This window comes from Rhinopithecus bieti, unplaced genomic scaffold (assembly GCF_001698545.2).
Source record: "Rhinopithecus bieti isolate Rb0 unplaced genomic scaffold, ASM169854v2 scaffold_2077, whole genome shotgun sequence".
NCBI classification, from domain to species: Eukaryota; Metazoa; Chordata; class Mammalia; order Primates; family Cercopithecidae; genus Rhinopithecus; species Rhinopithecus bieti.
In genome coordinates, this window is record NW_016803882.1 from 1,292,520 (window position 1) to 1,307,220 (window position 14,701).

Here is a 14,701-nt window from a genome sequence, read left to right on the forward strand (position 1 = left end):
CATAAATAGTTAACAGACATAATTAGGTGGTTATCAGATCAAACAAATATGTCTTTGGTGGAGAGTACTAAGTAGGCTGGGGCATATTAATTGTAGCCTAAATGTATTGAATATATTCTGAAATTTGAAATGCATACAATTGGAGAAGCTAATCTGAACTAACAATCCAAACTTACAAATATCTAAACTTAAAAATGGAGGTTTGTTCTTTTACTGGAAGTACTCATTGTCAACACTGAGCTTTATAGTATTAAGTAAATTAGTTTGTGAATTAGAGAAAGGCACTAATGTAAAATGTTATGTTCTAAAAACTTGTATTTCAGCCATGTGGTGGTCTAAATAGTGGCTGAATGGAATTTTTCTGTAGAAACAGTTTTAGAGAAGTGGGTGATTCCTAGTGGAGAGCTCACCAAAGCCCTGTTAGGCTACATAAACATCTGTGCTCTGTGAACGTCCCTAGGCTTGACTCTCTTAGTCTTTTTCCTGGTATTAGCTTCAAAATATTTTACATTTATATTCTTGCTATTTATTTTCTATATTACGTGAGATACATCTGGAATTAAGTCTAGATGTTAAAGCAGACTGTAGCTAAGATTTCTTACACTACCATAAAAAGTAGTGATTAAACAAATCAGGAAAATTATAAGTTGAAATACCTCTTTTTTTTTTTAAAGAGTCATGTTTATTTTATTGCCTTTTAGATTATTGCATCTAGTAAATTAAAAATTAACGGAGCTGGGTGTGGTGGCTCATGCCTGTAATCTCAGTGCTTTGGGAGGCTGAGCTGGGTAGATCACTTGAGCTCAGGAGTTCAATAAATGTTTTGACATTTTGTATTTCTCTACCAAAATATGAAAATTAGCCAGGCATGGTGGCATACACCTGTGGTCCCATCTACTTGGGAAGCTGAGGTGGGGGAGGATCTCTCGAGTCTGGTAGGTGGAGTTTGTAGTGAGCTGTGATCACACCGCTGCATTCCAGCCTGGGTGAAGGTGAGACCCCATCTAAAAAAAAATAATAATAATAACGGGAAAAAGACCAGTCTTCTGGTGGGACTTTAAAATAGAAATGCATATGCACCCCTAACTGCATAGCTTCTACTGCCTAGCTTTACCATCTGATACCAATCTCTTCATTGATGATGATATAATTATTTATTCCTGACAGCATTATGGCATCATAAACAGTGATTTATATAGTTTTAATCTAAATAGGCGCCTAATAAAAAGTGACTTGATAACTTTTAGGGACAATTTTTCTTCAAAAGTTTTAAATATTAAAATTTATTTAACGTATACTGAAATTTGCTTAACTAAACTTTTAAATTTGACCTCATCGTAGTTTCATGTACAGTTTTTGTTTGTTTGTTTGTTTGTTTTTGGGAGGCGGAGCCTCGCCCTGTCGCCCAGGCTGGAGTGCAGTGGCGCTATCTCGGCTCATTGCAACCTCTGCCTCCTGGGTTCAAGTGATTCTCCTGTCTCAGCCTCCTGAGTAGCTGGAACTATAGGCGCATGCCACCACGCCCGGCTAATTTTTTGTATTTTTTAGTGGAGACGGGGTTTCACCATGTTAGCCAGGATGGTCTTGATCTCCTGACCTCATTTTCCATCTGCCTTGGCCTCCCAAAGTGCTGGGATTACAGACGTGAGCCACCGCATCCTGCCTCACGTACAGTTCTAAGAATACAGAGAGATCACTTCTGCCCTTTGCCTAATTTCTGCCTGTAGTAACATCTTAGAAAATTGTAGCACAATGTCACAATCAAGAAGTTGATATAATCCACTAATTTTGTTTCTGTGAAGTTTTATTATATGTGTAGGTTCATGGATCCACCACTACAGTCAAGTTAGTGGGGAACAAGTCCCCACTACAAAGATCCCTGAGGTTGCTTTCGAGTATGTTAGATAAGTGGGATTATGCCTTATGTAATCTTTAGAGATTTGGCTTTTTTTACTTAGTGTAATTCCCTTGAGAGTCATTCAAGTTGTTGCTTGTATTAGTAGTTTATTTATTCTCATTGCTGACTAGTAGCCCATGTTATGTATATATCTAGTTTGTTTAACCATTCAGGTTTTTGTGTGAACATGAGTTTTTATTTCTTTAGAATAGGTACCCAAGGGTACAATTGCTAGATTGTTTGGAAATTGCATAGTTTGATAAGAACCCGTTTTCTAGTGTGGTTGTACCTTTTTGCATTCCCAACAGCAATATATGTGAGAGATTCTGTTTCTCTGCATCTTCACCAGCACCAGTATTATCATTGTTTTTGTGTCATATGAGATACAATCAGGTATGGATTTTAATGTAAATATAAAGTAGCTAAAATATCATATACTACAATAAAAAGTGATGATTAAACAAATCAATAATATTATGAAATTAAGTAACATTATACTTTTTTTCCTTTTTTTGGAGACAGGGTCTTGCTCTGTCACCCAGGCTAGAGTGTAGTGATGCAATCTCGACTCACTCCATTCTCCTCCTTCTGGATTCAAGTGGTTTTCCTGCCTCAGCCTCCTGAATTGCTGGGTTTATAGGTATCTGCCATTACGCCCAGCTAAGTTTTGTATTTTTAATAGAGATGAGGTTTCACTATACTAAAGGTGAAGGGGATTAAGCTCCACTTCTTTAAGGGAGGAATATCAAAGAAATTGTGGACATAGTTTAATATGAGGAAACTTAGGAATGGAAAGGTTAAGTGATTTGTCCAAGTGCATACCTTGTGAGTTGCAGAACCTGGGTTTGAATCCCAGCAGACTCCATGTGTTTTTGGTTGTTCTGTGAACCATATGCTTTGAGCACTTAGCCTCTTGAGTACATACTCGAACTCACAAGGTTTGGTGGCCCCTTGCCTGTAATCCCAGGACTTGGGGAGGTGGAGGCAGGAGGATCACTTGATCCCAAGAGTTCAAGACCAGTCTAGGCAGCATAGGGAGAACTCATTTCCACAAATACAGAGAACAAAAAAATTAGCCAGGCCCGCTGTGAGTACCTGTTGTCTCAGCTACTTGGCAAGCTTAGGCAGGAGGATCTTTTTGAGCCGAGGAGGTTGAGGTCGCAGTGAGCTATGATTGCGCCAGTACAACCTGTTTCTTTAAAATAAAAAAAGTTTTAATGACTTTCTTCATACTTACGTGTTCATATCTAGATATTCATGAGTGATATGGCCCTCTCTTTTATATCTGGTTTAGTACTTTGACTCAATTTTTACATTCACTCATTTAGTTGATAGATACTGATCACCTCCTGCCAAGTACTGGGATGCTCACTGTCATACGGGAAAGAACTTTCAGTTTAAAGGCGAACTAACTGACCTGGCACCAAGAAATTTAAACTATATATTGGGTAATTTCTGATAACTAAATAATTGGGAAATAAACCTCCCCCCACCCCAGCTTTCTAGTTCACACCTTCTCTAATTGTTAGAAGCACGGTGCATAGTTTTAGGAATGCATTGTAAACTGAAGTTGGCAATGGGATGAAGTTCCTCAGAGTTTGTATATTGCTAATATCAAAAGCAACAAATACTTGAGAGTCCTGGGCAGTGTTGGAACTGTAAACTGCTAGTGTCTAATTTTTTTTTCCTGGTACTTTAAATGACCATGAAGAACTCTGTGTTGTCTGGGTTAGTTTTAACTAACTCTGATTTGTAAAATGAGTCACCAAATTATGCGAAAGGAGAAAGGAAGAGCGGTCTTAGAATTTTGATCTTTTTCATATTCTGCACTTATATTTCATTTTGTCAGTCCATAGAAAAGTCTTTATTGTGGTAATCATTTTGACATTAAACTTCAGGGTACTTAGGATTAAACCATAAGGGCATGTGCACCTTAGGGCATTAGAATGCAACTTTATATTCATAATACACTGGACTGATGTATACATTAAAAAACTTAATGTTTTAGCAGTGTATGCAGTGAAATTGTGTGAAAAGTAACATTTCATAGGCTGACCAAAGTTGAAATAGAGCAAGCCACCTAACAATTAGTTAGAAGAACTAAAGGATGGAGTAAGAACAGGACCAGAGTTAAGGGATGAAGCATCCTGCCTTTATAAGGAACTTCATTGTTGAACTCTAAGGATTTGACAACCATATTTCTTGTTTGACAGCATTCAGTGAATTTCCTAATACTCAGGTTAAGTTCTCTCATGTATACACACATATAGCTAGTTTCCTGTCTAGTCTAATTCAAACCTTAAATTCTTGATTTGTATCTGATATACCTCTTTCCCTCTGTGTCTGAGAGTACTAAGGGAATTTCTTAACAAGGTTAAGTGTTAACATGTACAGACATTTCTCTTGCCTATACTTTGGCAGCGTAAAACCCCAGGAATTCTCACCTTTTCTCTTTCCCTTTTAGATATATGGCAGACATGAGGAATGGCCTGAATTGGAGTTTGCTTCTTAAGCAGTCCTATCAGGTGGGGCGTGGTGGCTCATGCCTGTAATCCCAGTGCTTTGAGAGGCCGAGGCAGGTGAATCACCTGAGGTCAGGAGTTTGAGACCAGCCTGGCCAACATGGTGAAACCCCGTCTCTGCTAAAAATACAAAAAAATTAGCCAGGTGTGATGGCAGGCGCCTGTAATCCCAGCTACTCGGGAGACTGAGGTAGGAGGATCGCTTGATCCTGGGAGGCAGAGGTTGCAGTGAGCTGAAATCATGCCACTGCACTCCAGCCTGGGTGACAGAGTGAGACTCGGTCTCAAAAAAAGAAAAAAAGAAGTCATATCAAAGTCAGAGCTTATGAAACATTCTGATTAGAAGTCAGCATTGAATTGGGCTGGGATTGACTCCTCAAAGATTGAACATAGTGATGCAGTGTACCCAGTGCTAACTTGCTGTCCCTATTCCCCAAGCATGTCTGAGTAGTGCTCAGGTCCTGCCTTTATGAATTATGGAACATCACTGTTCTCTTTTCCATCTGTGCTCCCACTAGTCTTCCTTCTTCCCATCATCCTACCGAAAACTTTGTGATCACCTTGGCAAAGGGAGCTTGGTTTCCATAGGCCCTAAATCAGAGTGTGAATTTGGTTATTCTACAGATTGTGTCAGCCAGTAACTGTCACTTACAGTAAATACTAGTGGATTCCTCAAAACTAGGGAGTCATGCACTGTGGGTGATTATTAATATATGGATGGCTTTTTCTTTTAGAAAGGAAAGAGCAATGATTAATACTAAAATAGGCTAGGTGTGATAGCTTACACCTATAATCTCAATACTTTGGTAGGCTAAGGTGTGAAGATCACTTGAGACCAGGCGTTTGAGACCAGCTTGGGCAAGACCTTGTCCCTACAAAAAATAAACATAATAAGATTAATTGGATGTTGTGGCACACACCATTAGTCCTAGCTACTTGGTTGGCTGAGGTGGGAGAATCACTTGAGCCCAGGCATTGTAGGCTGCAGTGAGCTATGATCGTACCACTGCACTCCAGCCTGACCCGAGTGAGACCCAAACCTGGGAACCTGTGAGTCCATAACAGCAGCACAGTGGCTTTTTTTTTTTTTTGAGATGGAGTCACCCAGGCTAGAGTGCAGTGGTGCGATCTCGGCTCACAGCAACCTCTGCCTCCTGGGTTCAAGTGATTCTCCTGCCTCAGCCTCCTAAGTACCTGGGATTACAGGTGCCGACCACCATGCCGGCTAATTTTTGTATTTTTAGTAGAGACGGGGTTTCACCATGTTGGTCAGGCTGGTCTCCATTTCCTGACCTCAGATGATCCACCTACCTCGGCCTCCCAGAGTGCTGGAATTAGAGGCATGAGCCACCATGCCTGGCCGGTGGCCCTTTTTTAATTCCTATGGTTAGTGAATCCTTGGTGACTATAGCAATGTGATCTCCTGAACCAAAGCATGCCTTCCCAGGGCACAGAAAAGAAACAGGTCTTTACGTCCAATAGGTGACCATTTTCAGGAGGTAAGAACTTGACCACCTCCTTTTCTTGAAGTCAGTGCCGACTAGAAACTGGAGCTTGACCAAAGCCAGTTCATTTCTGCTGAGCTGCAATCACAATGAAATGCCTGGCAGACCATTTTAATGGTTGCAATAATCCATTTTCATGGTGGCAAGGCCTGAATGGGAAATCATACCAAGACAACAAAGCCTTCTTTGGAAATGAGATGATCAGCAGTCCTCAGCAGGGTTGAGTCTTGCAACTTGGTGTTTCAGCTCATGGTTACAAAGTAGACAAATAACTTACAGATTATTTAAAAAGAGTAAAAGAATTTAACCAGTGTGTAAAATTTACAAACTGGGCTCTGATGCCCCTCTTGTGTATTAAAACAACCCAGCTCTATGAGATTTATGCTGCACAGTTATGTGGAGGCCTTAACTTCTCAGTTTCTGAAACCCAAGTTTATATTACATGGTCTGTTAGAAGAGGGATGGCACTGCCATAGGTCTTGGAATGGGAGTGATCCCTCTGTTCTTGTCTAAGTAGAGCAGTCACAAAGCAAGGATACTCCTTTGACTGAAACCAGTATGTTTCTGCTCCTGGGGCAACCTTAGTCACTGGTTCCCTTTTTTGGTTAGGATTATTTTTTCAAAAGTAAATACTGACTGTTGGTCAGAATTGAAATGTGAAGCAAGTTACGTGAATATATTTTTGCCAGATCAAGCTTGTCCCTGAGGATCAAGGACAGGCAGGAAAATGAGAAAGAATATTTCTAAGGACAGTGGACACGCTGAGTTTGTATTTCCAAACCAAGGAAATACATTTGGGCTTGGATTTGTTCTCATTTTTAAAGTAGTTGTTTATGCTTGTAATTTAAATGCCAAAATGTATAAATACATAAAATGAAGTTTATCTGTAATTCTACCTTCCTCTCCACTATTAACATATAGATAATTTGGTATGTATTCCTTTAATACCTTTTTTCCCCCTTGAGCATGTACTAACTTATAAAAACCCTAAGAGAATTAAACTGGGGATATGGGCAGTTCCTGCTGTTTGCTTTTTCCCTTAATAATTATGAACCTTGTTCTATGTCAGTAAATCTAGATATCTACTTACTCAGCTTTTTAAATGTGCAAGTTAATGAATTTGGGCTTTTTTTTTCCCCCAAAAAAACTTTGTTAATTACGAATTTGCATTTGTTGAAATTGGACATATGTGTTTGTAAGTATGTTTTAATTATCATAAGTTAAAATGTGAACAATTTTCCTAGTAACCATATATTGATCACTATTCTGGTCTATATAGTCCTGAAGTTTTTTTACACTTTCTCTTTTTGGGTCTGTCTCGATTTCAGTCTATGTCTTACATTTTTCTCCTTGATTCAGATTGATTTTTATCCTACTTCCCTTTCCCTCCTTCTAAATATCTTTATCTTATAATACTAATCTCTCCTGCCTTTTTGCCATATATGGGTGTTTGTCAGTTGATGTTATGTGACTCTGTTGATACAGTTGTGACTGGGAAATGCCATCTTATTTTGTTTGCCATGTCATCAGCTGAACTGTTTACAAGCAAATACTTACATCTCCATGGATACAGGATTATGTAAATCCTTGGATTTACGTATATTTCTAAATCAGTCAAGAGATATTTATAGAACATATACACTCTGTGCCTAGGACTGTGTTACACACTACAAAAAACAGCCTTCAAACTCTAAAACGCCCATAGAAAGGTTTCATCTGTGAATCCACTGTGTGTTTCAAGAATGGTTTCTCCAAAAGAATGATTCAAACGTATAGCACATTTAAAAGCTGCTTTGGGGTCTTCATTTATATCTTAAAGAATATGGGTAGATTAAGAGAAAGCTAGCAGAGAGAGAGATGAATATAGCCATTAACACCATGGGTTTACTGAGAGTGTTTCAAATAAGTAACTATACATAGTCATTCCTGAGTCATTAGAAGATAATTATGTTTCCCAGAGCCATGAATTTAAGAGGAACCTCAAGAGGCCAGCTCAGAGCAACTAGATAGATGACCTTAAAACTTTTATGAAAAACTAGAACATGCACAGAAAATGCTCATAGTCTTTGGATACTATGTGTTTACCAGATGTGGCTGCTACTTGAAAAGTATGTGTGATTATTCTCTGTTGTGTACTGAAGTGGAGCATTTTCTATTGCTTTTATTTTCATGCCTAGATTACCAACAAGATTAGATACACTGTTTATTAAAGAGAGGGCCATTTCAAGGCCTGCTTTTGGCCTTTCTCTCCAGGGAAGCTCAAGACTGCCACAAATGACTTTACTTACTGAATCGGAGTTTATTAAATGAGAAGCCAGTCAATAAAATGTGTCTTGCCTTTCCTAGTGGGAGCTGGCAATGCCATTTAATAACACGTGGCCAGTTTATCCAAATCTGACTGTAGCCTCTGCAGGAATGCTGGATAATGGCTAAGCCAAGAACACTCTTGCTCTTCTGCCCAGCACAGGATGATTTTTACTAGCATTTATTCTTTCAGTCCTGTTGGGGTAAAAAGGAAGTTGAAGGTACATCCACAAATCTTTTTGAGTCCCTTTGGGACAAAGCTGTCAGCAGTTTCATCTCTTGAACTTCTATGAGGCATGTTGTGTACTTGTCTAAGAAATATGTTTCCCCATGTGTTCCATAAAGTAAACATCTGCGGATGCTATAGGCATAGTGCCAGGCACATCTGTGTCCATAGACATTGCTGGTAAACTAAGGGCTGCTCTGGATAATGCTTTGACTTGCTGCAGAGTTCCGTTGGCGTAGTAATTCATTTGTTATTTTTGGGGAACAGTTTTGTTAATGAGTATTTCATCATGGATTTACATGCTGCTTATGCTTGTATCTTACTCTTGGGTTTTTTTTACTTTGTGAGTGAGCTAAGCTTTCTGTGATCACAGGCAGCCATTACATATTCAGTTTATTTCACTGACAGTAAGCTCTCTGAAGGCAGGAATCATGTCTTTATGAATTCAGTAGGCTTAGCAAAGCCAAAACCCTGAAGTGCCCTTTAGTGGCTCAGATGAAAAGTATGATGGTAATAAGAGTAGGGAAACTAAAATATTTTAAAATATTTTTGTGATTCTAGGCCAGGCACGGTGGCTCACACCTGTAATCCCAGCACTTTGGGAGACCAAGACGGGCAGATCACCTGAGGTCAGGAGTTCGAGACCAGGCTGGCCAACATGGTGAAACCCCATCTCTACTAAAAATACAAAAGTTAGCTGAGCATGGTGGTGAGCACCTGTAATCCCAGCTACTCGGGAGGCTGAGGCAGGAGAATGGCATGAACCCAGGAGACAGAGGTCTCAGTAAGCCAAGATCACGCCATTGCACTCCAGTCTGGGCAAAAAGCGAGATTCCATCTCAAAAAAAAAAAAAAAAAAAAAAAAAAAAAAAGTTCTGTGATTCTAGATCCCAATCACCATAGAAAAGCATGAATTTGATCTTCAGGAAGCTATTTTTTCCATTCATTATTCATGATTTTTTTTAAACTTGCTTGATGACTTTCCTAGTCTGAGGAGGTCTCTAGGATTCCAAGCACATTATGCCCTTGGATTTAAGTGACCTCTAGTTGGAATCAAATACATAATGTAAGTATTCAAAAATTATTTCCCCCTTGTCAGTCTGCTCTGCTGGAGGAAAGAATATCTCAGTGAGTGAGATGAGATATTCTGGTAGATTTCTGAAACAATAGTGGACTTCATGAGATTCTAGGAAACCTAAGTCTCGTCCATGTTTAAATAAAATGCCAAACATCTGATCTGCCTCCAGTTTGATGAACAAAACAGAGTTGCTTTGAGCCTCTTGGCATCTGTGGGTGAATGGCAAACTTAGGCCTGACAGGAGCTCGGATTTGCTTTTTCCCTATGTATAGCAATTTTCTATTGAAACACTAAAATAAGAATCTCTTCACTTTCCATTTTGGAATATTTACCTAAGAAAGAATTTCCTCCATAAACTTTATAATATAATATTGATATAAATAACGACTTTGTCTCTAGTCCCTTAAAGAAAGGGAGGTAATAAATTGAGGTAGTTCTCAACCTAATAAAATAAACTTACAGTATTTAATGCATATTTATTTTAGAAAGATGGAAAATACAAATAAGCTAATAAACATTAAAATCAGTTACTATACCATTGAGGGCTAAATGATAGAAACATTTGAGTACACATACTATAAGATAAATTTTTTTCCTCTATCAATACTTATATGTTGGCTACTTTATAAAAGAAAGTGGAACTATATATACTTTTTTCTTGAACATCATTTTTATTGGCTGTGTAGTATTTCATTGTATGATACAGATGAACTTTAATTTATATTAAGTAACCTTTTGTTGATAATCCCCAGATTTCAAGTAACCTCTGTTGGTAAATTGACGTTTATGAAGCCCTTTTCTCTATAACAATATCATAAATAATAGTTTATTTTCTAGGTTAACTCCTCAAATTCTAATTCATATTTATCACATGGTAAGATGCACCACTAGATAAATGGCACCATGACACCTAGAACGTAGGTTCTGCTTACCATATCATTTTTGTGGAAATCTCTGTAATCCATTAGCACCTGGCACAGTGTCAGAGAGAAAACAGGCACTCCCCAAAATCTGAATGAATGGGAGATGATATGCTCGCTCTGCCCAGGTTGTCCTGACCAGAACAACCAAGTAGAACACATGGTGTTCACTTTCTGGACTACGGGAGGAGAGTTGCAGGTGACAGGGAGGGCACATTAGATTAGCAGGATTTCCTCACTGTTTGTATCTTTGACACTTGTCAGCAATTCTGCCTCGGCCAACTTCATAAAGACCCCCAGGAACTTGTTTATCTGGTGACAAAGTTGGGGGTATTGAAAGTGAGGATGCAAAAGATAACAGAAAACGTGAACAACAAACTTCACCTAATTGATACTTATAGATCATTCCACCCAGCCCCAGCAGAATACACATTTGTTTTAAGTGCACACAGAACATTTACCATGTTGTGAACCATAAAACAAGAAATTGATGGGCATAAAAAAAAACATGTACCTTTCATATATAGGCATTCCACTTCTAGGTGTTTATCCAAAAAGAAAGTAAGTATACATCCGTACAAAGATTTGTACATGAATGTTCAAAGCCATTTTATTTGTAAAAGCCAAAGCTAGAATAACCTAAATGTCTGTCAGCATGTGACTGGATAAACAAATTGTGGTGTATCCACACTCCAGAATACTTCTCAGTAATAAAAAGGAGTAGACTGTTGATACATTCAACAACATAGATGAATCTCAAAGTAAATTTCACTTCCTGCTAAGGGAAAGAAGCCAGATGAAAAGAGTACATACTCTGTGGTTCCCTCTGTGTAAGTGTTTGAAACATATATATATAAAGAGACCAGAGCAGTGATTGTCTAGGGATGGAGAATGGTGGGACAGAGTAAGAGGAAGGATTAAAGGGGCATGAATAAACTTCTGGTGGTGATAGATTGTCTTGGTTGTGATGTTTCTTAGGTTATACATATGTCAAAACATAAAATCGTACACTTTCAAGATGTGTAGTTTATTATATATCAATCATAACCTCAATAAAGCTGCTTATAAATCATAAAATAAGGCATTCAGAATTCTGGGGCTAATTATGTCTTATAGTGTTTATCAAACACACATGCAAATGGCATGACATTTTACTGGGTACTGTGCTGGGTCAATAAATAGGCCTTGCTTGGTGATTCGCACTTCTGTAAAACAATAAGCAATGAAAAGTGTTGGGAATCTCACAAAAAGCCTAAAGCTAGGCGAGGTGGCTTATATCTGTGATCCCAGCACTGTGGGAGGCCAAGATGGGTGGATCTCTTGAGCTCAGGAGTTTGAGATCAGCCTGGGCAACATGGTGAAACCCCATCTTTCCAAAAAATTAGCCAGACATGGTAGCACACTGTCTGTCTGTCTGTCTGTCTGTCTGTCTGTCTAATATTCTCCCTGTCTTTCACTGAGGAAAAATCTTCCATGTATATACATGGTTAACAATTGAACAGTTGAGCATCAAATTTTCAGTCATGTTGCATCCATGTGAGTAGAGAAAAAGAAATAGAAAATATGATGATAATTCAGTTCCTTGCCTATTGAATCAAGATCAAATTCCTGAGCAAGTGGCTTTTGATGTTTTGTGTGGTTTGACCCCAAGCTTCTTGTTTAGTTTTGGCTTGCCCTTTCCTGAGAATGTATTTTTTCTTCCTCTACTTCACTGCCTTGGTGAATGCTTTTCTCTGCCTGTGATTCTTAGGCATCCCACCTCATCTTTTGGCTCTATTTGGTAAATGCCCATCCTTTACAGTCTTATTCAGATGCATTCTCTGGTGTTTCCCCTGTGTTCTGTATTTTAGTAGACACTAAGCACATAGTGTACACTCTACACTTTGCACTATATGTATTTACATATGTGTCTTGAATGACTTTTATTAGTGGCACCGTGGCCAGGTACCTTGGTCGTGGTCGGCCTATGTGTTGATGTGTTGACTGTACCTTAAACACAATGGGTGGAACACAGTATAGCGATTCCTCAAAGATGTAGAAGCAGAAGTACCATTTGACCCAGCAATCCCATTACTGGATATATACCCAAAGGAATATATGTCATTCTGTTAGGAAGATACATGCACATGTATGTTCATTGCAGCACTATACACAATAGCAAAATCATGGAATCAATCCAAATACCCATCAATGATAGACTGGATAAAGAAAATGTACATATACACCATGGAATACTATGCAGCCATAAAAGGGAACGAGGTCATGTCCTTTGCAGGGACATGGGTGGAGCTGTAAGTCATTATCCTCAGCAAACTAACACAGGAACAGAAAACCAAACACCACATATTCTCACAAGTGGGAGCTGAAGGATGAGGGCATAGGGACACATGATGGGGAACAGCACACATTGGGCCTGTCAGGGGCTTGAGGGGAGGAAGAGCATCAGGAAGAATAGCTAATGGTTACTGGGCTTAATACCTAGGTGATAGGTTGATCTGTGCAGAAACCACCATGGTATGTGTTTACCTTTGTAACCTGCACATCCTGCACATGTACCCCAGTACTTAAAAGTTTAAACAAAACAAAACAAAAACGCAATGGGAACAGTAGTCAGTGATGTTGGCCCTGCTGTTTTGGAACTGAACAGATGCAGAATTAATACATTTTGGTTACTATTTAGGTGCATTGGGCTTAACTGTACTTTTACATTTATTAAAGTTATTGTAATTAATGCCTATGAGGAAAGCAGCAACAAAACAAACAGGAGGAAACAAATTGTTTTTGAAGCACATTATATTGACCATATATTTAGGGCGGAGGAGTGGCAGAGTTACTGTGCTCATGTCATTTTTTTCTTAAGCTAATATTTAAATTATATGGAACCTTCCCCCATCCTTCACATTTTTATAACTGTGCAATGGCTAGTTGGGAAAAGTTAGCTTGTAAGTTTAAATCAGCTAGATGTAATTCACTCAGAATAATTCACATAGAAATATTCAAGTGTTGGCTTAGGGAATGTACCTTAAGATTACACAGAAAGCTGCGTCTCCCCTAAAATTTAAAAAGGAAAAAAAAAAGAGTTGGCTTAGTGGCATCTTAACAGTGAAGTATTCATTGTATCATGGAAAGAGCATGAATTTAGTATGAGTTGTGGAACATTTGGAATAACATGTTTTTGAGATTTCAGGTGAGAGTTAACTCTCTGGAGTGTCCACACCCTTGATCACTTCCTAAATTTATTTTTCCAGGTCCGGACCCTATTTGTTAGTGGCCTTCCTCTGGATATCAAACCTCGGGAGCTCTATCTGCTTTTCAGACCATTTAAGGTACCTTTTTTATCTTTCAGAAATTATAAAATGAGACAAAAGTCTGTATGCTTCCTGAGGGCTTTTTGGAGCAAGAAATGAAATATTTGAGAAAGCACTTCATAAAGAGATGTTTTTAAAAGGTTAATGAGGCAGGGCGCGGTGGCTCAAGCCTATAATCCCAGCACTTTGGGAGGCCGAGACAGGCGGATCACGAGGTCAGGAGATCGAGACCATCCTGGCTAACATGGTGAAACCCCGTCTCTACTAAAAAAAATACAAAAAACTAGCCGGGCGAGGTGGCGGGCACCTGTAGTCCCAGCTACTCGGGAGGCTGAGGCAGGAGAATGGTGTAGACCTGGGAGGCGGAGCTTGCAGTGACCTGAGATCCGGCCACTGCACTCCAGCCTGGGCGACAGAGCGAGACTCCGTCTCAAAAAATAAATAAATAAATAAATTTAAAAAAAATTTAAAAAAGGTTATTGAGTAAAGGAGACTGTTCTAATGTACAGTCTCACTTAGGATAGTTACATAATTACATATTTATATTTCAAATGCAATAATGTTAGTGAAGATTTATTCCTAATTTCTTACCTTATTATTTGAAATAGTACTGTTGATACTGTTCTTTGGAAATGTAAATAAGTTTTTATGAACTGGGTTAAGAACGTAACCACGATTATTTTTTCCATGCCAAAACTTTCAAACAAAGTAAAACAAAATTTTAAAGGATACCTAGTTATGAGTTGAGGGTCATATTTCCTGGTGTTTATTGAAATATTTAGTGCAGTTACCTGTCCTTCCTATGGAAATAAGATCGCTTGATAGATCCTTAATGTTGCTAGGATTGAAAACTTCATAGTAAATTAGACACCAAGCACTTAGAAACTATGCTGAAATAACCATGCTGCCAAGAAGAAACCTTTTGAAGGTTGGCCTTTGGA

The 14,701-nt window shown here is 38.7% G+C and overlaps 1 protein-coding gene across 1 annotated transcript in view; it reads left to right on the forward strand.

Annotated features, from left to right (window-relative positions):
- RBPMS (RNA binding protein, mRNA processing factor) overlaps window positions 1–14,701 on the forward strand; it is a 170,736-nt gene that overhangs the window by 71,546 nt on the left and 84,489 nt on the right. The window contains exon 4 of the mRNA XM_017857103.1: window positions 13,701–13,778. Coding sequence (XP_017712592.1) covers window positions 13,701–13,778 — 78 coding nt within the window. The remainder of the gene's footprint in view (window positions 1–13,700; window positions 13,779–14,701) is intronic.